General features: G+C 51.0%; 1 protein-coding gene across 2 annotated transcripts in view; it reads right to left on the reverse strand.

Moving 5' to 3' along the window:
• Positions 1-6,305: 6,305 nt before the first annotated feature.
• The window catches only part of FAM174B (family with sequence similarity 174 member B), a 30,936-nt gene continuing 13,805 nt past the window's right edge, over positions 6,306-23,436 (reverse strand). Inside the window, exons 2-3 of one of the 2 annotated variants that reach the window (XM_087856657.1) lie at positions 18,192-18,323; positions 6,306-8,128 (exon numbers count right to left, since the gene is read on the reverse strand). In XM_087856657.1, the coding sequence (XP_087712783.1) occupies positions 8,125-8,128; positions 18,192-18,323 (136 nt within the window). In that variant the 3' untranslated portion in view covers positions 6,306-8,124. Of the gene's footprint in view, positions 8,129-18,187; positions 18,324-23,436 lie in introns of those variants that run through there. The other variant, XM_087856658.1, reaches the window with a different exon arrangement.

Raw genomic sequence — 23,436 nt, forward strand, 5'->3', positions numbered from 1 at the left:
TGCAATAGTGAAAGGGGCACAAAGGGGAGGAAAGAGGAGCTGGAAAGGAAACTAACCATTATCTGAGCTCTCCTCGGGGGCCAGGTCAGACCCCAGAGGCCTTGCTCCTTGTACTTGGCCATGCGACCTCTGGCCTCCGTAGCTTCTGCCAATATAGGTTAGAGACCAGCTCACTCGGTGGCAATCCTACAACATACAATTCTAAGGCCCTCATGTAAAGAATTGTTTTAAATATTTATGGACGCCAGAAACGCTCGTAATAGTAACAACGGACACGCTTATAATATTAAGCGAAAAAATCAGCTATGTGACCCAATTTTGTGGAGAAGACTGTGAAAGTCACCCACAGAGAAGTCCAGAAACCACTCATCAACCAAGCAGAGCTGGTCCCTTCCTGGTCAGGGCTTCTGTCCCCCCCCCCCAAACCCAGTGCCTGTCACGGCCCTTTCTTCTCTGTCATCCCTGAAGGTCCTGTGTCTGGTCTTTCCCCAGACTCAACTTCTCGAACTTCTCAACTAACACGGAGTCTGGCATAAGTGGGCATTCAATAAATGTCTGCTAATAATGAGTGGATAAGTGATGGATGGATAGAAGGAAGGAAAGAGGGAGGGAAGGAAGAAGGAAGGAAGGGAGGGAAGGGGAAGGGAAGAGGAAGGGGGAAGGAAAGGAAGGGGGAGGGTTGAGGGATGGGGAAATAAGGGAGGGGGGAGGGGAAGGGAAGAAAGCGGTGGGAGGAGGAAGGGATGAGTTCAGAGGGAAACACACTGAAATGTTGAGGGTTATTATTCTCTGGGTAACTTATTTTATCTTCTTTATAGTTATCAGTCTTCCAAAATTGCACCAATTTAAAAAATCACTTTTATAATCTATCCACTTTTTATCAAAATTCTATTTAAATCGGTCTGAAATGTTTTCTCTTAATTGCCAAGTCCTATTTTAGATGAATCTAGAAGACACTGAACTAGGCGATGTCTGTATGGCGGGCACATCTTCCAGAGCCAATAGTAGGGACACAGGATCTCACAAGTTCCCAAATGCTCCTAAAAGAAATGGAACTGAGTAGTTCGAATCAGGGCGCCCAACAAATCTGGGCAAGACCGCCACATGTAAGGGACAGGCAGGAAGGCTGGGGGGGTGGGATCACTTGGGACAGTGGGCCTGCTTCACCCTGAGGCGGGCCCCTCTGGAAGGCCCACAGCAAGGATGGGAAGAGGGAGACACAAAGGAGAAAGACACCGTTCCCAGGTCTGACCTTCCTTCCAACCTGACTCGGCCTCCCCAATGCTGAACTCATCCTGCTTTTAGGACACAACTCTTGGCATCCCACAGGAGGACTGGATTATCCAGGCAAAGAAAGGCCCTTCTGCAGCCTCCTGTCCCCACCCCGCCCTCCCTTCTCCTCTCTGCCCAGGGGCTACGTCTGGGGACCCCACTCTCCCAAGCACCAAGCACCTGTTGCCGCCAACGCCTTGCCCCGGGGAAAGGGAGCAGCCTCAGGAGAGCCCTCCGGGGACCGCGCACTCTCTGTGCCTCTGACGCCATGTGGCTCTCAGCAGGGCTTCCAGGCAGCCAGGCCCCGTCAGGCCCCGGCCCCGAGCTTGGACCAAGACCCAGCACCGGGCAGTGATGCAGCACTGAGCACAGCACCCAGGGCTTCGGACCGGGGCAAGCCCATCACCATAACCTGGTTTCGTAGCTTGGAGAGCAGAAATGGTAGCAGAAGCTCCTTGAGAGGGGAGCCATCTACACCGACACGTGAGAGCCATGGGCCTGGTGGGGACAAGAGCACGCCCAGTCCGCAATGCCCGGATGAGGCAGGTGCCATCATTATGCCCCTTCTGTAGGGGAGCAGAGGGGCTCACGGGCAGGTAAGAGCCATGCCCAAGGTCCCACGCATGGTAAATACTAGAACCAGGCCTCGAGTCTGGTGTCAGAGCCTGAGCTCATAAGATGGCATCTGGAAGCTCCTCAAAGCACAACAAGTCCTAGCTCGTGCTCTGCTGTGGCAGATGTCTCAGTAAAGCAGAGGCTGGCCCTGATGGGGCTCCGCGTGCAAACCCCCTCTTGCTTCCACTGTACCAGCCTTACAGACAGAAGTATGCCTGTCCCCTTGAGCTCTGTGGCCCAGCAGACCCTGCGTCGTGCCTTGTGACTCCCTGAACACCTGTGGAATGTGTAATACGATGACATCCCATTTATCAGGCACCCACCATGGGCACCTTCTCTCATTCGATTCTCTCTCTCTCTCACACACACACACACACACACACACACACACACACACACACACTGAGAATTCCCTCAGCCAAAGGGTCCAAGCCAGGCGCAGAGCGTCCCTGGGGAGGCTGGCCTCACCTCGCAGCCTCTCTGCAAGCGAGGGGTGAACGTGGACAGAGGGACACCGATTCTGCCCCCGGGGGTAGCTTTCCAAGGAAAAGGAGACGATCCCATTTCCTTCGTTACTTTATGTGGTGCTTAGACAACTCTGTTGTTCTTTGCTTTCTACTCCAGAACAATTCTAAGCAATTATTCCACGGATTGTGACTCCAAGTAAAAGGAGAGAAAAGTACACTAATGCTCTCCAAGACCTCAAGGGAATCAGGAGGGAGAGCGAGAACATTGGAAAACGCAGGGTGACGTCAAGGGCAGTTGAATCGATAATGGTTTCACATCGTGTAATGTGAGTCATTACAAAGAAAAACAACGCAATCTCAAAGCACATCCCTACTGCTCTTTTGATTGGGAGAAAAACGAAAAAAAAAAAAAAAGAGGAGACGTGGAAGATCCCCGTGAGCCAGACTCCAGTCTGGCAAATGGTCCGTCCTCACCCCACGGTTACCCAGGGCGGGCTTGTCATCGCGTGTGTGTGTCTGATAGTCTCCCCGCCCTTGGTTCTGAAGTTGTACAACGATGCTGAGGAGATCGGACCTAGAACCGAAGCCAAGCACACTCTTTTCCCCGACGTACAGCCCAAATCGGGTCCTGGGGATTGAGCCGAGTCACCGCCACTGTTCGCAGCGCCCAGGTCAGGATTCCAGCCAAGGCCCCCGGCGGCAGCCTGATACCTGGCTCCTGCCACCGCTGCCCGGTCTGCACTGCGAGGGGCCCCGCACCTGCCTGTGGCCACCCCAGCCTGCACACCCCCGTCCCAGGCATACCTGGCCACTCTTCAGCCAAGGTGCAGGCACACAAGTGGCCCTAGGCAGGATGTCCGGGAAGCCAGGGACACTAAGGCAGACAATTCTAGCATGAGATCCTGGCAGAGGGAAGGGCATGGGTCCTGTGAGGAGGCCACAGCCAAAATGGCGCCCTCTAGAGGGTGGGGTGCCAGGCGGGACACATGACCTTCAGTGTCCTAGCTCAGATGTCTTGTGCCATCCTGCGAGTAGGCTGCTACGGTCTCTGGAGAGACACCCGCTGCCTCCTTCCTTCAGGGGAAAGTGCTGGAGAGGGCGGGAGACTCGAGGCCCAAGACCTGTCCCTTTTAAGCAGCTGACCCTGCACAGCGGTAAAACCAACAAAACCGAGCCTCCAGGAAGAAAACAAAGACCATCCCCAGCCTCCCCACGTGGTTGGCTGGACTCCAGGCTGCGAGAGTGCAGGGCCCACCTGAGATGTGTTTTCTTGTGGGGAGTCCGGGAGGAGGTGCGGCTCTGGACGGGAACAGCTCAGGACCCGTGGAAATGACAGCAGAACCCCGAGTCGGCTCCGGGACTGACGCCTCCAGAAAGGACTCTCCCAAGGAGCTGAACAAGAGACTGGATGCAAACACATCTGGCCCACAGGAGGGACTCAAACCTTCCCCGTGATGGGGGGGGGGGAGGTGTGTGTGGCATCGGTGACAATTTCCCGAGTGACTCTGTGCCAGGCCCATGCAGCATGCACTTCGCTGGATCATTCCTTTCAATGACCACAGTAATCGAAGTCGGCTTGCTCCCACACGGTCATTGGGAGGAGTGAGGCCAGGCTCACACAGCTTGTCGGCAGCCAGGCCAGGAATCCCACGTGGGTGTGGCCGCCTCCCAATTCTCCTTCCCCCGGGGACTCGGCAGCCTGGCTGGTTTTCCCGAAGATGCGCAGGCCAAGTCACCACACCCCTACCTGCCCGCAGCAGGTCAGCGGGTAGACGATCCAGGCCCCCAGCTTCGCCAACACGCTAGAACGCTCTGTGTTCCCACCATGTCTGCTTAGCTCGTGGAAACCCATCCCTGAGAGAACCGAGCTTGCTGATAAGCCAACCAACCGCGCACACAATCTCACAGCTCAGCACATTCTGAGCACGCCCAGGTACTCAGGGGACCAAAGATCTAGGGTGCGGCTCACGACCACCTCGGGAACACTGGAGTCTGTCTGGTTCCCAAAAACAATGCCAAATAGGGGCGCCTGGGGGGCTCCGCCCATCAAGCATCTTGATTTCAGCTCAGGTCATGATCCCAGGGTCGTGAGATCAAGACCTGGGTCGGGTTCTGCACTGGGATTAAGATTCTCTCTCTCCTTCTGCCCCTCCCCACCTTCAAAAAATAATAATAATGTTAAAAATAATAATGCAGAATAAACCGTTTTCACAAGCTTGTGTGAGGTGTGCGCTTGAGTTCACGTGTTCTGGGGTCCATTCATAAATAAAAACCACAAGAATGTTTTAAGACACCAGCACTGCCAGGCCCAAGGTCAGCCCTGCCCGCCCCCCGCCCCCCGTCTCTGCAGGGGCCATCTGGGGGGCTTGCTGGGGCAGACCCTCTCTCTACACTGGCGGGTTGCAGCAGTCAAGCTCCCAGACCCTGAAGCCCGCTTGCACTTCGCCCTCAAAGCATGAAACCACTTAATTGCTGAAGACAAGGCCTAAGGCCCATACCCTCGGAAGACTCAGGAGACCATTAACGGTGAGAAATGTAAGCAATATCGGGTCCTGCAGGTTCATGACTCTGCTCTGGGAAGAGGTGTGCAGGGGGCGGGGCGGGGGGGGGGGGAGGCGGTGAAGGGAGGCAGCGAGGAGTCCTCACAGAGCCCTGTAGTACCACTGTCTCCTGTGCTGGGTCCTCTTCCCTCCCCTTCTCCCCTCCCAATCCCCCACCTCTTCTTTCCCCTCTTCTCCCCTCTCCTCCCCTTCATTCCCTTCCCCTCCCTTCTTCTCTCCTCCCCTCCCCTTCCTTCTTCTCTCCTCCCCTCCCCTTCCTTCTTCTCTCCTCCCCTCCCCTCCCTTCTTCTCTCCTCCCCTCCCCTTCCTTCTTCTCTCCTCCCCTCCCCTCCCTTCTTCTCTCCTCCCCTCCCCTCCCTTCTTCTCTCCTCCCCTCCCCTTCCTTCTTCTCTCCTCCCCTCCCCTTCACTCCCCTCTTCCCTTCTCTCCTCCCCTCCTCTCCCCTCTCCTCCCTTCTCTTCTCTCTTCAGGAAAGGGCAACTGTCTAATCTGCCGAAAAGGCTGCCAAGGGAAGGGTTGGATACTATGACCCGCCTTGCCCTTCAGGTTCTCTGAGGTCCTACATGGTCCTACCCCAGGAGAGACAGGTTTTCTTTGTGTCACAGGGGGCATGGTGGGGGTTGACCCCAACAGAATCCCCCCAAATAAAAGGCAAGGTGCAGTATGGGCCAACCCCTGGGGACCCCCATTGACTCTGGAACATGCTTCGTCTCCCGCACCAGGCTGGCCCCTCCCTGGGTGTCTGAAGGACCCTGCCCCACAGGAGACCCCACCTGACAAGACCTTCCCATGGGGGCTTGCTTCCCCACGCACCCCCCACCAGCCCTGCTGGGAGAAAGAGCCACCCTGACGATGCCAGCTGCGAGGGAAGCGAGCAGGAGCTGCTTCTCTGGGAAGAGGAAGGTAGAGGACGGCCCCCAGCTCCTCCATAATCTCCACGGACAGCACGTTAGGATGGAAGCAAAGGACCGTCCCTTCCTGTCCCACCCAGCCCGGGCGGAGTCCGGCTCCTCGCGAGCTGAAGCCAGGCCAGGGAGGTAGGAGGCAATAAGCAGCCAGCACTCTTTGACACAACTGGTTCTCTCTTCCTGGAGGTACCCCGAGATTCTCCAAAGACGAAGGCGGCTCAGGACTTCCCAGCCACAGCGGCAGCCTCCAGGAAAGGATCAGGTGCGCGCACACACGTGTAGGGACACATCCATCCCACGCCCTCCGCTCCACCAGCCCCACCGCATTCCCAGACTGTCCTCTAAACCACCAGGGCCAAGCGCCTTCCCCGGCCCCCCCCCCTCCGCCCTCCTCCCAGCCGTGTGCCCGCATCCCTGACCACCGAAAGGCGAGGCCTCGCGGGTGCCTCCCCAGAACGCATCCAAACCGAGGCACACGTGGGTCACGCCAAATGGCTTTTATTGGAGAGCCCGCGGTGCTGAAGCTCTGGGATCTGGAAGGTCGCTCCTGGCGGCGGCCGCGTCTGCCAGGCCCAGCGGAGGAAAGTAGCCGGCAGGTGGCCCCGGTGTTGATGTGCACGGCGGAAGCATCCAGCTGTCCTGCTCAGGATTCCAGTTCCAAGGCCCGGAGGACAGCGCCCAGCTGCTAGGCGGCCAGTCCCACTGAGTCACCACTCTGGCCCGTGAGTACCCGGTGGAGGGGAGAGGTAAGCAGGCCCGCCCCTCGGGCAAACAGGGCGGCGGAGAGCAGAAGGAAAAGTGAACCAACCCCTGAGACGGAGCAGAGGGACAGCGGCTCGTACAGGTGAGCTCTGCACTGCGCTCCTCTCAGAGCCGTCTCCCTGGGGAACCCCCTTTCCTGCAGAGGCCAGCATGCCTTCCCAACAGCTGGGGCCTCGGAACCCCGGGGACCCCGCGGACCTCGCAGCACTGACTGCCCTTCTCAGGACACTGAAAGATCTGAGAACAGGTGAGTCAGAAAAGGCTACAGAGCTTTCATCCACAGCCAACGGTGCAGGCATCCACAGGCAAGCGCACAAACCTTGCAGAATGCCAGAAAAGGGGATTAAAAGAAAAAGAAGAAGACAAAGAAAAGCAACCCCCCCTCCAGAAAGAACAGAGTCCCAGGGCCCCAAAGGCACTGCTAACCGAGCTTTAGCAGAAGCGGCTTGGTTGTAGCAGATAATCTCAACCCCCGGAAACAGCAAAATGCGAGGTCTCTCTCCATCAACCCTGAGAAGTCAGCCCTGCTTCTGGAAGCTGGCAGACGTGTGGGCACACAAGCTCTGAAACAAGGCCACCCCCCCCCAACCCACACCTGTGGGAGGGGCCTTGCTGCGGTAACCTCCTGGGTCCAGCCTGGCCTAGACCCAACCTCGAACCCAGTCCCCGACACTGTGCCTTTTCCAGCCAACCCCGTCCCCAACCATCTGAATCACCAGAGTGATTTTTTTTTTTAAATTACATTTCCAAGAGCAACAGTGTAGAACAGGGCAGAGAAACACACCGAGGATGTTCCTAACCAAAGGATGCCTTGCCCTGCCTCTTCCCCCAGAAAAGGAGAAATGATTCTACGTGTACACACACAGTCGTATGCACCTGTATACACGCATACGTGTAGGTTTTTCCCTGATATTCAAAATTCTTTGTGAACTAGCTATGTCTGATTCTGCTGGGCCCTTTTTTTAAAAAAAAAAAAGGAAAGAAAAGGAGCCAGAAATACCAGTTATACTTCTGCTAGGGCTGGCCAGCTCTCAACATTTCAACTTTGAACTTTCACACAGCCAACCAAAAGCAGGCCAGAATTTGGCCAAGCCCGAAAGATCACCAAAGCTCAGACGTCTAGAATGTCGTAGATCCGGGAGAGCAGAACGCCAGAAATTATAAGCTGAATATTCTTCAGGCTTTTTGTGTTTTTTAGGTTCCTGTTAACTTCTGATCTTTACTCTTTACTTTTGTCAACAGTTACCTTAAAATTATTAAATTTTTTTAAGTCAGAATGTTTCCACCCCTGTCCCTTAGCAAGGCAAAAAGCCCTCTTGAGGAAGGGTGACATTTTAAAGGGGCATCCAGAGTGCGATCGAGGGGACTCTCCTGCAGTGGCACTCCGGGCTGACGTTCGACACACGCAACGTTGTGCCAGAGATTCATCAACGTTTGTTTTGGTTTCAACACCTCAGACGAGAGAACTTCCAGATCCTTCACACCGCAGACTGCAGCTGACCCGTGTTCCACAGGATGCCAACATGCTGGAAATAGATTTTACCTGAAAGAAAAGGAAGAACCAGTCAGTGCCCTCAGCAGAACCCTGCATCCATTCTGACCCTAACAGTCTCCATCCTGCAGGCCACACTCGCCAACCACAGGACATTTGAACATGCTGTCTGGAAGGCAACTCCTTCCTTCCCTTCAGGTCCTAGCTCAGGACTCTAGCTCTCCATGCAGACTTCCTAGTACACAGCTTCTTTCGTCCTTACACCCCTCCTTCCTAGCACTTCTACCAGTGTTTACACCAGGGTCAGCAAAATGTTTCTGTAAAAGTCCGGAGAGTAAATATTTTTCAATTTGTGGGTCCTACATTCTCTATGACGACTACTCACCTCTGTCCCTGTGGAGCAATAGCAGCCACAGACAGTATGAAAATGCTTGAGCGTGGCAGTGTTCCAATAAAACTTTATTTGTGGACACTGAAATTTGATTTGCAAACAATTGTTCCGTGTCATGGAATGTTAGTTTTCTCTTAATTCTTTTTGAACTATTAAATATGTAAAAATCATTATTGGCTCAGAGCCATACAAAACCAGGCCAATGGCCAGATCTGACCCAGGGGCCAGAGTTTGTGAATCCGTGGTTTATGTCATTACCTGATTCACGTCTGGCTCTTGCTTAGGCTGGGAGCTCCTTGCAGGGACCCTTGTCTGAGCTCACTCATTTTTAAACCCCCAGCACGAAGCACACGGTACCAGGCAATGTAGGGGGTGCAAGGAACATTTGTGCAGTGAGTTAAAGAAAGACACCATCCAAAGAGACTCGGGAAAGGAAGGAAAATCTGCGAGGTCAGAGCCATCACCGTCTTCTGTTCGTGTTTGATCACGGGCATCAAAATATCACACATGTAGGGGCGCCTGGGTGGCACAGCGGTTAAGTGTCTGCCTTCGGCTCAGGGCGTGATCCTGGCGTTATGGGATCAAGCCCCACATCAGGCTCCTCTGCTGGGAGCCTGCTTCTTCCTCTCCCACTCCCCCTGCTTGTGTTCCCTCTCTTGCTGGCTATCTCTCTGTCAAATAAATAAATAAAATCTTAAAAAAAAAATCACACATGTAACAACACTGGGGATTTAACAGAAGTTATAAAATAATGAACTTCTTTTCAAAATGTCACATGACCCCAAATATAAATATTATCATTATCAGGTAACTACCTTCTAAAAGACAGACATCCTATTTTTAGGAAATACACACTTGAGTATTTGCTGGAAAGGGACATGATATATGTAAGTTACCCTCAAATAGTTCAGGGAAAAAAAGCAAAAAACCAATCCGTATGCACACACACAGAGCCATCATTAGGCAAATGAGGCAGAATGTTAAACCAGGAAAATCTGGGTAAAGAGCATACTATTTTTGCTTTTGCACCTTTTTTTAAGTTTGAAATGATCTCCAAATAAAAACTTCCAAGAAAAAAACCCAAATAGATAGGGGCATCCTCCTACTGGACACCAGGGTACCCTCCTTGACAGACAGGAGGACGAAACAGACAAATCACCACAGCCGTGTCCTGGGGGTGGCTTTCTTCCAGCACCCACATGCCCCCTCCCCCTCTCTCAGCCTCTCTGTCTCCCCCAGAAGAGCCCAACTGCTAATGACACTCCTGCTTCATCATTAAGATAAACCCCGAAGAGTCTCCACGCTGAGCCCGCCCCCCCGCTCCCCCATGGAAGTTCCGTGAGAAGTGAAGGGAGTTTTAGGTGCCATGCTCCATGCAAATTTACTCCTTTCAAACATCCAAGTGTCCTGTCCAACGACTTTGGGTCGTAACCGTCGCAGAGAAGGAGAGGGACGTGTCCCAACCTGTCCACGTCCCATGCTCTGTCAGCAGAAATATCCCTCCCCACAGGAGCACCTGTCTCTGCACCTGTCCGGCGCCCTGGCAGCTGACCTCTCCGTGCAGTGGCGAAGGACACCTCAGGTAAAGGGCACACGGGCGCCAGGAATAAATGACAAGGAAGCCGAGGGAGGGAGCGAGGCCCCGTGTGGGAGTGTGCGTGAGACAGACGGACGGGAGGATCACCTGCCAGCAGTCCTGCGGCTGTCATCCCGGGACACCAAGCACAGAGAGGAACCACTGAATAACGTGGCTAGCTTTTACAAAAGCATCACTAGTGAGGATTATTTGTGGTGGTTTCTTTTTTTCCTTTTTGCCTGATTCTCACGTAGCTCTATAAACTCTGTGTGTGTGTGTGTGTGTGTGTGTGTGTGTGTGTGTGTGTGTGTGTGTTTAGGCAGGAAACTGAGTAAGTCACATTCACGTAGTGGTAAATTTTCATTGCCACACCAATTCCTGTTCGCATAGGTCCTCCCCTCACAGACATGAAACTCAGAGAGTTTTAAGGTGCGCGATACCTTACCGAGAACTGACCCCAGATCGCCAATACTGCTCTTCAGGGAAACAAAAGGGCCTCATGACATGTCCATTTTACACACCCAAGCTCGGCATCCTGCAAGGAAGGGGACGGGCAGAGCTTCATTCCGACTGGTCCGGGGAGGACCCTGCTCCCGTTTCAGGTTCGGGTAGGACACTCGGGCATCCTCGGTGGGGGAGGGGCCGGCGGGTCCCCGATTCCTTCCAGGCCTCAGAAGCTCATGACACCCATCACCTCCACAGCTGTCCACAGGTTGATGCTCCTAACAGCTTCACTCCTCACCCCCGAACCTTCGTTCCAGAAGATGAGGAAGCACGGGATAGGCAGAAGGGCCTTCTGAGCCCAACCTTCCAGAAGGCCCTGCGCTGAGTGCACTCAGCCACCGCCACAGGGTGTCCCTGGGGACTCTGAGCCCCGGGCCTCCGTCTAGGACAAGCGAGTCAATCTGTTTTTCTCCTGCTCTCCAGCCTCACCTCCAAGGGCCATGTGCTGCAAACAGCCACCCGACGCCCTCTGTTCCAAAGACAAGATGCCAGGCACGGCGCCCGGCGTCACAAATCTCATCGGTTTCTAAGGAGATTCCCACAGGAAGCCCTAGCCCGGAGAGGGTGGGAGGCAGGCATTTCTAGAATGCATGACTGTATTCCCACAGGCCACATCTTTTCCAAACCTAAGCGGCAGAGTGGGGAGGAAAGGTGTGTCTCCCAGACTCCCAGCAGCCTCCACCTGCGGGCTGCACTTGTCACAGCTGCCAACACCACCCACGGGCAAAGGGCGGGAAGGGCAGCATCTGCCTCACGTTGCGGGGAACACCTAGAGGGGATCACAGAAGTCCCCTGTAATAAAGCAGGGGTGCATAAGAGACCCGAAATATCAGCCACAGCTGCACGCTGGGCCAACCAAGCTCAGAGCACAAACAGCCAGGACTCCAACGCCTTGTGAAATATGGAATCATTTCAAAACCCCAGGGCTCTCGGTAATCTGTGTAGCCATCATTTCTTTCCTCTAATTAGCCTTTTCAAGTGCAGAGCTGGAAATTCATTTCTACAGACTCTGTTGCCCTCCCCCGACCAGCCCCCACCGCATCAGGCCCTAAACAGCGGAGGTCTTACCTCACGGATTAGAGCATCCCACGTGCGTCCGAGCCTAAAAAGAGGGCTCTGCACAGACGCCTTGCCCTGGCCACCTTCTCCCCATTTCCCGCCTGGCTGATGCGTCCAGGCTCTAAGTCACAAAACGTTATCAAAAAATGCACGTGCAACAGTATGAACCGAGTTACTGCCTCGCTCCCTCGTGCCAAGAACACGATTTTCCTCTTCGCGCTCACTCGTAAAATAACCCAAGGTCCCCGATTCAGCCGCATCGACTTAAATGTAGTCTGTTTCCCAGAGGGAACCCCAGTATTTAGCCGAGCTATGTCTAAGCAGAAAATGTCTAAGTACCTGTGAGCAGATTATCAGGTGCAGACAAGGAAGTTCTCAAAAACACGAAACCGAACATAAAACGGGTCTTAAAATTCTTGTTCTTTCAAACTTATTGACCTATAAAGTTGTAATGTGTCGTTCAGGTGGAAAACGATCGCAACACAGCATGTGTAACACGGTCCTACTTCTATAAAAAAAAGAAAAGAAAAGAAAAGAAAATTCACAGAGACGTACTCACACACACTCTAGTGGTTATCGTTAAGCAGTGAGATTACAGGTAATTTTATGTTTCCTTTCTCTTGTCTGTCGTGTCCACAGCATACATTACACCTGCACTCAAGAACGCTGTTGTTCGGTCTTCCTAAATGGTCAGTCGCCTTTGGGCGTGAGGACTGGAGCAGTCTTGCATCTCATGACCCCGCTCCAAGTTCACTCGCATCCTGATACCATTTGAACCCACGAACAACACAAAATTCTACCAGGAGCTACTTGAAGTTCAACAAACAGGGAGGCGGGGGAGGGCCTGGCGATAAGGAAAGCCTGTGGGAGGCAGCCAAAATGCCGACCCCAGGAAAAGCTGAAAATAAAAGCTAAACACTCAATTTTCTAAATGCTCAATGGAAGACGTTGGAAACACACCCAAAGAAAGCTTAAGGAAGGGAGGCAGGGCCCCGGGCCCCGTCTGCCTTCTCCGCAGGGAGAGCAGCTCCCCTGCCAACCCTCAGCGCCTGAAAATGGACGCCTCTGCAAAGTCCATCTTCTCAGGAGCACCTCTCAGCTGCTGAACGGATCACTGTCTGCAGCGGTGTGAAAACCACCAGAACTGCTGACAGAGGACAGCCCCAGCAGCTGGGCAGCCCCATGCCCCCTGACCTCACACATTCCCAGCTGCAGTTTCCAAACCAGCGCCCTTTCATGGGACATCGTCACAGCAGCCAAGTTCATTGGCGCTGGGGCTGCCACGGTAGGTGGCTGGCTCTGGGACTGGAATTGGGACTGTGTTTGGGAGCCTCATCATTGGTTATGCCAGGAACCCCTCTCTGAAGCAACAGCTCCTTCCCAACGCCATTCTGGGCTTTGCCCTCCTGGAGGCCATGGGGCTCTAGTGCCTGCTGTTGGCCTTTCTCATCCTCTGCGTCATGTCAAAAAGCCGTCTCCACCTCCCATAGGTCTCTCTCCCGTGTCTCATCAGCCCTGTATGTTCCTTTTCCTATACCTCAGGAATAGGAAAGTGGTTGGCTCAGAGTTTGACAGAGGGAAGACAAATAAATCCTGTATTAATAAGAGAAAGAAAAAAAGGAAGGGGGGTAGAAATCAACTCAAGTTGCAAATCGGTGAAGCCAAAACATGGTTCTTTGTGTAGACAAATAAAATCAAACTTCCAGCAAGACTGATCAAGGAAAAAGAGAAAAGGCAAACACAAGCAATGTTAAGAATGGAAAGGGGACGATGTCTACATGTTACCAAGATTTAAAAGACAGGCGAATGCTGTGAACAACTTTAGGACAATACATTTGAAAACTTAGATGAAGTGGACAAAATCCGAGAAATACAACCCATCAAAACTGACCCAAAGAGAAACAGATAAAGACTACGGAGTCCTATCACTATTCAAAGAACCGAGCATCAGTAGTTTTTTAAAAAGTCTTGTACTAAGAAAGCATCAGGATCCAGGGGGTTGGAAAATAAGGAACATACCCTAACTTGTTTTATCAGGAAAACTTCTTTTACTACTAAAAACTCTTACCGAAGCCTGATAAAGACATCACAAAGTACGAGAAAGAAAACCAATCTTGGTCGCTCAGAGAACCAAGAAAGTCCTAAACAAAATATCAGCAAACTAAAAGGTAGCGATGTGTAGGAAAGGACAACACAACCATGAGCAAGCCCATTTTATCACACAGATGCAAAGCTGGTTCAATATCAGAAAAGTTGAAAAAAATTCAGAAAAGTAGATGAATACAATTTCACCACCTTAACAGATTGAAGGTAACAATGACCCTCTCGATAGAGCTAGAAAAAGCATTTCAATAAAATTTGACATTAGCAAACTAGGAATGGAGAGAAACTTCCCAGAAAAGAAATTCTACAATCCTACAGCGAACACCACCCTCAGTATGGGAAGCACACCCTTTAAGGTAAAGAATAAGACAGAATGAGGGGCGCCTGGGTGGCGCGGTTGGGTAAGCGTCTGACTCTTGGTTTCAGCTCTGGTTGTGATCTCGGGGTCATGAGATTGAGCCCCATGTCAGGCTCTGCCCTCAGTGGGGAGTCTGCTTGAGATTCTCTCCCTCTGCCCCTCCCCACTCCACGCTCCTTCTCTCTTTCTCTCTCTCTAAAAAATAAATAAATCTTTTGAAAAAAGAATAAGACAGAATGTCTATTATTATCACTTATATTTAACAATGACTTAGAGGCCGAGAGTGAGTACAAAAAGGCTTAAAAAGGAGATAAAATGTTGAAGGATCGGGGGGGGGATCTTATTAGAACAGGTTGATATATCTACACAGAAAATCCCCAAATTCCCATTTATGCTACTAAAATTAATGAGAGTTTGGCAAGGTAGCTGGATTTGTTAAAAAAAAAAAAAAAAAACAGCATTTAAAAAAATCAACCAAAATTCCAGACACCATAAACAAAAAGTAAGAAAACTATATTTTTTAAGTCATTTAGGAGACATGGTCACAAATCCTGTGACAGTAGCTTGCAGAGGAACTGGTCTTTGAAGCTGTCCCCAAAGTGCCAGCAGAGAGAAGCGAGCAGCCCTGGAAGCAGAAGCCTGGGCATGGAGATTGAACCTGCAGGACACAGGGGTCCACTAGGGCCTGATGATCTGCACCAGAAGGTCAACCCAAACGGATGTGCTGGGACCTAAGTCCCATGGGACCTTAGGTTCCTCACGCACCTTGATGTCTCTCCTTCACCCCCAGAATGTGTTAGAATGTGGGTGCAGGAGAGACATCAAGATGCGTGAGGGGCTTAAGGTAATTCCTGTATTCAAAATCACCATGCAGGGCACCTGGGGGGCTCAGTCGGTTAAGCGTCTGCCTTCAGCTCAGGTCAAGATCCCTGACTCCCAGGACTGAGGCCCTTGCCAGGCTCCCTGCTCAGCAAGGAGTCTGCTTCTCCCTCTGTCTCTGCCCCTCTCCCTACTCATGCTCTCTCTCTCAAATGGATAAATAAAATCTTATAAATAAATAAACAAACAAACAAATAAATAAACAAATAACCAACCAGCCGTGTGTGGAGGGGTGCCAACGACAATGTTCCGGAGCGTGCTTCGAGACCCGTTTTCTTACCTGCTCTTGCCCTTACAACAGACCAGGGAGAAAACTCAGACTTTCAAAAACCACAAGGAGGAATCTGTTACCTTAACATCTACCAGGTGGTTCAATTTAATCATTTTCTTTTAGAAACAAAATCACCAGGTTGAAGAGATCTCTGCCGCGCTGTCCTCACCACAGCACTGTTGACAACAGCCGGGACGCGGAAACAACCAGAGTGTCCGTCGACAGATGAACAGATCAAGAAAATGGGGTATACGTACATGATGGAGTATTGTTCAGGATAAAAAAAGAAGGAAATCCTGCCATGTGCAATTACATGGATGGACCTTGAGGCCACTATGCTCAGTGACATAAGCCAGATGGTGAAAGACTACACTGCATGGTCTTACTCACGTGTGGAATCTCAACAACAACAACAACAACAACTCACAGGAAAAGGTCAGACTGGTAGTTTGAGGCAGAGGGCTGAGGGTTCGGGACGTGGGGAAAGGTGGTCAAAAGGGACAGACGTGCAGTGAAGAGATCAGTAGGTACTAGAGACATAATGCCCGTCATGATGGCTTCCGCTGCCTTATGGCCCATCTGCAAATCGCTAACAAAGTCCCAGCATCCACACAGCACCAACTGTCAGCCTAGAAAAGGCGCGTCCTCCATTGTTTGAAGAACTAAGACGAGCTGTGCATTTTCTTAATCTGACGGTGGTTTCAACATGTACCTTCTTTTCCTGACACCAGACACAATACCAAGCCAGCAGTCTTAGACCACGATAGCTCGTGTATCCGCGTACTCAAGAGAGGGCCCCTCCACCACCGTGCGCCCAAGGACGAGTCTGAACACAGACTATCTGGATGGACGGGTACTTCTATTTCTCTGGGAGGGTCTCTTCCTGTTCAGTGAGACCTGAGGCTTCCACCCTTGGTTCACTCACCAAATATGGATGAGACTCTATTTAGCGTCTCGGAATCAACACACTGATCCACGTAAGCCCTCGCGTGCTCCCCATCGTGTGATACTCCCAGGCCTGCAGGATGCAACAGGCCCTTTTCACCGTGAGTAATAATGAGGACATAGTTTTCTTCACATTATGTTTTATTTCTGTGCATTCAGTGTGAGACAGATAAAGTGGCTAAGCAATAAAACCAATACAATCACTAACTTTCTTATGTGTGTATTACGTTGTCGTACGGCTGAATATCACTGATTGTTTTGATTCTACTCAAAGAGGGCTATTTACCTAACGTGCAAATTACAGCTAATGGTTTGCTCTGCCATCTACAATAAGCAATCCATGTTTTAATGTTTACCTGTTCTTAATAAAATTTAGGTGTGATTCATTCACAAACTTTGTTTCTAATACTGGTATGAATATACACATGATAGTGCAGCCATTTTTTTCAGACATGATGATAAAATAGTATTTTTAGGTTAAAAATATACACATACACACACACATATATATATTTATACTTGGAGATACATAACAAATATATATATATTTACATATATATTTATATATATTTTTATATATATGGTGTATATATATATATATATATGGTAATATAGCTAATATATCTGGGAATATATCTAACAAAAACTTATAAAATATTTATGGAGAAATTTTTGAAAGTCCTGAAAGACATTTTTTTAAATACCTGAATAAATGGAAAGTCACCCCTGTTCGTAGATTGGAAGGGTTCTCATAAAGGGGCTGATTCCCCTTAAACTGATACATGGAGTCAAAAATCCCAAACATTGTTTTGTTGCATCTGACAACTGATTTACGTAGAAGGGTCAAGAATGGCCAAGGTCATGCTGATAACAAGTCAGGAGAGGTGGGAAAGACCCGCCTCCTCGAGCATGGGGAAGCTGCGTGTGCTGGTTAACCTTACGTGTCACCCCGACTGAGCCACGGCGTGCCCAGAGAGTTGGTCAAACACTATTCTGAGTGTGTCTGTGAAGGTGTTTCTCGGGCAGATTAACAATTTTATCAGTAGGCTGAGTGAAGTAGATTGCCCTCTCTGGTGGGGGTGGGCCTCGTCCAATCAGTTGGAGGCCTGAATAGTACAAAAGGTGGGTAAGACAGAATTCCCTCTCCTTGCTGACTGTTTTCAAGCCGGGACACTGGTCTTCTCCCACACTTGGACCGGGACCTATACCACTGACTCTCCTGGTTCTCAGACCTTCAGACTTGGACTTTTAAAATAAATCTTTCAAGTGGTTCTGTTTCTCTGGAGAACTCCGGCAGGGAAAGCTCAGGATGGGGTCCAGCCTGGATTTGTGGCTCCCCTTTGTTGGTAATAACAAGAACATTGGGCAGACAGCTTCCTCTTCTTCGAGGCTTTGAGCCCTTGTCTCTAAACTACGCTCGCCCCCAGACTTACAGTGAGAATCTCACATGTCCGAAGGACACTCCGAAAGGATCCAAAAACCAAACCACAACCCCAAAGTCACAAAGTCATTCTGACTTTCCCACGGGCTGCCTTCAGCTCACACCCCTGCCTTTGGAGCTCATCAGTCGATTCCATCCAAGGAGCCACCCCCACCCCATGCTCTCAGCCACGAGTTTCAGAGAGGCTGAAAGAGAAGTGTCCATTTGCGTGCCCCACGTGCGGCACCTTCGGCTGCTTGGACCTGGTCCCCCACCCCCCACCCCTGCCCCCTGCAGCACATGACAAGCCTGCTGTCTGACATCCAGCCCCCCTTTTCTTCATGTACATTTCTCCAGCATTCACATCCGGGAAAAGTGGGAAAAAACAGTTCTCTGCAAGCATTTCTGCTGCCTTTCTGGGGGCTGCGTGTTCTAGGAAGGATCAAAGCAGTTCCCTCCATAAGCAGAACGCCCCAAAGTCAAACACATGACCAAAGAACAAGGACACATGGACACCACACCTGGCCTCGCGTTGTCTTCCAGGGTGAACCATCCTACCACCTGAATGCCCGAGAGCCCAGGAGGGAGCTGCTGTCCCCACCCCTTACCTGTATTTGATGTCAAATACTGTGGAGTCCTCATCCTCGTCATCCTCCTCATTCAGTGGGGCCATTTCCACGCGCTCGGCGGGAGTAGTGATGATGTCATACTTGCGGGTCTTCTTCAACCTCTTTCCCGACCTGGAAGAAGAGACGCACATTCCTGAAAACGCTACAACCCCCACAGGTAAGTCAGGCTGCCCTCCAGCCGGCTCCCAGAAGCCCTGGCCAACGTTCCATCTCCGTCCCTTCCAGCCATGGGACCTCTACGGACTCCTGACCTCGCTAGCCCTCCCGGTCCTCACCCACAAAGTGGAGATGATTATGCCTGCCCTGAGCACTGCAAACCCCGGTCATTGAGATAAATAATAAATACCCCAATGCAATATTTTCCAAAGGGCAAAACTAATGCAAAGAAAATCTGCAATGACCCTTGTCTCAATGAAGACAGGATCCGGCGCTGCGTCTGCATGGGCCTGACACACCTGTGCCCTCGTGCCCTTGCTCCCTCACCCTCAACCTGGCCCCGCTGTGTCCGTGCATCACTGCTCCCAGCACAGGGGCCATAGACAGCAGCACCCGGGGGCCAACCCGCTGGGATCCGGGTCCGGGCTCGGGCACCCTCTACCTGTGTGATCTCAGGCAAGTCAGCTCATCTCCCTAAGCCTCGGTTTCCTCCTAAATAATGTAGGATACGGACAGGATTTGTCCCTCACAGGCAAGAGAGGATTAAATGAGATGGTGCGTGCAAGCAGCCTGCACACAGGAGACCCTCCGCAAAAATTACTGCTAGTAATAAACAAACAGGAGCGCTCCAGCCTCCTTCGGATGACAGGGACTTGTCAAAACAAGTCAATACTGTTTCCATCGTGAGGATTTACGAGGATAGTGAGTTATAATACTAAGCTTTTACCTCTGGGATGGTAAAGGGCCACTGTGGGCCACAGGGAAAGTGCTAAGACAAGGGCTTCAGTCTCTGGCGTTTGCCGCTCTGCAGGAAGGATGCAAGATTTATCAGGGCAGGGCTGAAAGTTTATGACGCCACGGGGAAGAATACTATTATCATGACTGCCGATGCTCTTTGCATTTGTTTTCCAAGATCTCGAACGTTTTCCCAAATGCCTCATAGTCTATGGTTTCCCTCCTCCTTTTTGAGTGTATCTGATACGATGAGAAACCAGCCAAGCCCCTCCCCCCCAAAAATCATTAACGGGACACTGAAGAATCCTATGCTCCTGCAGACTGTAAGCTGTTCCCACGTGGTGACCACATCCAAGACACACACAAGATCTCTCTGTCCCCAGCACACAGAAATTCTTTGGTCAGTTGGTACAATGATGACATGAGAAGCTCACTGTCAGGTTTCTCGTGATTTCTTCACAACAGCAAATTGTTCTTGTCTTACCTCGTGTGCTTTACCAAAAACATGAGAAGTGTCATCTACACGGGAAAAATATGTATTTATCTGTATCTGTGTCTTTGGCATAAAGCGCCCTATACAACCAAAGGACCTGCTCCTAGGGTTCTCTGATAGAAAAGGAGGTGTCCTGTGACCCTGAGGACTTGAGAAAGCCCCATATGGACACCCCAAGAGACGGACACCCCAATGGTTTCAGGCTGAGGGGTCACAGTGCTGTTTGTAATTCTTGCTCAGGTATCGTGAAGCCTAGAAAATGCAAATTCTGATTTGAAAACCTCGTTGTGCCCTTGGAACTCAAAACCTAGTTTAGTCATTGGCCCTGGGGCGGGACTGACTGCTGACCCTGGAAGAAGGTTCCGGAGGCTTTGACTTTAGCTCTGCTTCATAGGAGTGGATCCCTATCAACTGATAAAATCACCTCCCTTCTTCCTGATTGTTCTTGTCATGAGAAAATTAACCTATTTAGTTTAAAATAAGATCCTTGAACAGTTACCCAAGGGACAAGCTGGAAAACACCACCAGCCTCCAGAAGGTCACAGCCTACTTGCTTTAATGCCAACCATTCCAACCACACGACCTCAGGAAAGAATTTTCAACCCCAAGATAAAAGGTATGGTGATTAATTTCATATGTCAACTTGACTGGGCCACAGGGTGTCCAGACATTTCATCAAACATTATTTCTGGGTGTGTCTGTGATGGTGATTCTGGGTGAGATTAACATTCAAATTGGCAGGCTAAGTAAAGCAGACTGCCCTCCTCAGTGTGGTGGGCCTCATCCAATCAGTTGAAGGCCTGACCAGAATATAAAGACTGATCCTCCCACAAGTAGGAGAGTGCCTCCTGCCTGACTGCCTTTGAGCTGGGACATTGTTTTTTGTTTGTTTCTTCCTTACCTTCAGACTTAAACTGAAACATTAGCTTTTCTTGGGTCTCAGGCCTGCCAGCCTTGGGAGGGGAACTTACACCACTGTAAGCTGTTGGGTCTCTACCTTGCACATTCACCCTGCAGATCTTGGAACCTGTCAGCCTCCATAATCTCGTGAGCCAATTACTCAAAAAATGTGTCTTAATCTACTGATTATATTAATACAAATTATTAATTTAATTAATGTACTAATAATATAATTCATGTGTCATATATTGACATACATTCTGTGTGTGTGTGTGTGTCTATCTTCTTGTTCCTGTTTCACTAGAGAACCCTGACTAGTGCAAAAGGCCATTAGCAAGAGCCCTAATTCATGCTTTAAATGCCATTTTTGACCTAATAAGCTGAAGAAATTACATTTCAAATGATCAACCTCTCAGACACAAAAACCCTTCACAAACAAGAAGCCACGTCACTGTCCGCTGTGGGGCGTGTTAACAGGGAAACCGGGACCTGTGAGAAGTCGAAGAGACTCAGGCTCACTGGCAGAGGCCTCCACAGACGAGTGCCTTCACGGGCGGGCAGGTAGCTGGGTGGTCACTGCGTGACACGCTGCCCTCAGAGGGGGCAGGATGGGAGGCTCCCCACATATTTCTCCCCATAGAAGGCGACCCCTCCTTCCGTAGCTGCATGCGAGTCAGAAGTGGGGAAATGTCTAAACAGTCCATGAGCCCTTCCTGCAGACTCTAACTGCCCTGGGGTTGGAGAACAGGGCCATCCTGCCCTGGAAAGGGAGCATGTGGGAAAACAGAAAATGGACATCTCTCCACTCTAAGTAACCTGGCCAAGTCTTGCTCTGTCCTCCCTGAGCGTGGACACTCTAACCCGTCTTTTCAAATTAATACTAGTTCATAACAACTGAGCTCTTGCTGGGGGCCAGCGAAGCCATTTACACATAGGATCACGTGTAAAACTTACAAATCGCTCTATAAGGTGCTGCTGTCTGCCTCACCACTGAGGAAAAGAAGGCTCAGAGGGGTTGATATCCCCATGGCCAAGGCCAAAGGCTGCCCCAGACAAAGCTCCCCAGTGGTCACCTTGAACCACCCATGCCGGCCAAGAGGCAAGGCGCCAGCTGGCTCTTGCTACTTCCCTGCTCACTCCCAGCTGCAACCCCACTCCGCACCCCCACCAGACTCCACCCCACTCAACGTTAATGCCAAGAAACTCTCTGCCCCCATCAGACTCTCTGGAATTTGCCACTTAACACAGCTCACACACTCCTACTTCAAACTGATCTGCACACACTTCTAATAAGCTCTTTCTGAATCGTGGCTTCCTTAGGACGTGAGTTGCTTTGAGGCAGGCCAGCCTCCACCTCCTCCCTCCTTTCGCCCTCTGTATTTTTGGTGGCCTGGGTGAATCCCCTTCCCACCTCGTCCCTGCAGTTGAGGAGGCCTGGCCATTGACCACATCCCCAGCTCCAGGAGTGGACACAGGACTGAAGCCTGAGCCAATCAGTGTGTTTCCACCCCCAGGCTCTGACAAGAGGGGCGGGAGTGGGGACCAATCAGAGCCAATGGCCCCTTGCTAGCAAGGCTGGGAACAGGGACAATAAATGCTCCACCCACTGACCTTGAGACCCAGATGAAGTAAGCTATCTTGCCACCTTCTAGAAATGGAAAATAGGGGGCAAATGGGTGGCTCAGTCAGTTAAGTGTCTGCCTTCAGCTCAGGTCATGATCCCAGGGTCCTGGGATCAAGCCCCGCATTGGGCGCTTTGCTCAACAGGGAGTCTGCTTCTCCCTCTCCCTCTGTGCTCTCTCTCTCTCACTCTCTCTCAAGCAAGTAAATAAAATCTTTTTTTAAAAAAAAAGGGAGGAAGGGAGGAAGGAAGAAAGAGAGGGAGAGAGAAAGAAAGGGAGAAAGAAAACCAACATGGCAGAAGGCAGATGGGGAGGGAGAGAAACCAAGTTCCGAATCTACTATAAAGCCAGCCCTCCGCGACAGCTACAAAGCCAGCCTGGCCGGGGTTTCTGGCACATACAACATAGAGAATCTGAAGCACCGCAGGGTCCCGAAGGACCGAAGGCAGGTGCAGCAGGATGCGAGCTAACACTAACCATACATGCTGTCTTGGGGTTCTCCGACTTTCTAATGGTAAGACCGCCACCTTAGAGTATAATCTTCTCATTTCGTCAAACCCTTTCAAAGCCGAGGACGCATCCCTGCTCTAGAAACAAAGAACCACACGTACCAAGTGCCTCAGTGACAATATCACAAGAAGTTTTGCTTAGGGCCGCCAGGGGAACAGGTTTCCCAAGAAGACAAACACCCTGGTGACTCCTTCCCACGGGGCTGTTGATAAGCACACCAGCCTGAGGAAAAGGCAAAGGCCACATGGCCACAAAGACTCTGAAGTCTCCTGAGTCTCTCCAGGGACAGTGGGTCAGCTTGAGGACACGGCCCTCCCCTCGCTCAGCAGCCTGAGGAAGAAAGCTCTAGACTCCTGGTTCTAGAGCCCAGGTGTAGAGTCAGACCTGAGTTCATAACCCAGACATACGCGGGGGTGGACGGGGTGGGGGTGGGGGAGACCAGGCAGGAGAGCCGCTTGCCAAAACTGTGGGCATAGAGCTTCCGGCTAAAGAAGGAGACTCAGGAATCAGAGGAGCGCAAAGACGTAGCTGGCCCGTGCTCCACAGCTCGGCCCCTTGACACAGTTTCTCCTTCCTGGAACAAGGTCCCCTTATAGCAGGTGGCCTCAACGAAGAGATGGCAAATGGTGGTTTTAAGTAAATGTTCGCATTGTGCTTCACAGGAACAGGCAAGACCGGAGAAGTTCTAAGAGACAAAGGATCCTTCCACCGGAGCCAAAACACACATTTCTAACAAGACAGAGGAGACGTTCAAGATTCTTGTGCTCTGAAATGTAATCCTAAAGCCAGAGGATGTGTTTACTCAAAG

Source organism: Ursus americanus, chromosome 28, assembly GCF_024610735.1.
Source record: "Ursus americanus isolate L20-20 chromosome 28, mUrsAme1.1.p, whole genome shotgun sequence".
Lineage (NCBI taxonomy): Eukaryota > Metazoa > Chordata > Mammalia > Carnivora > Ursidae > Ursus > Ursus americanus.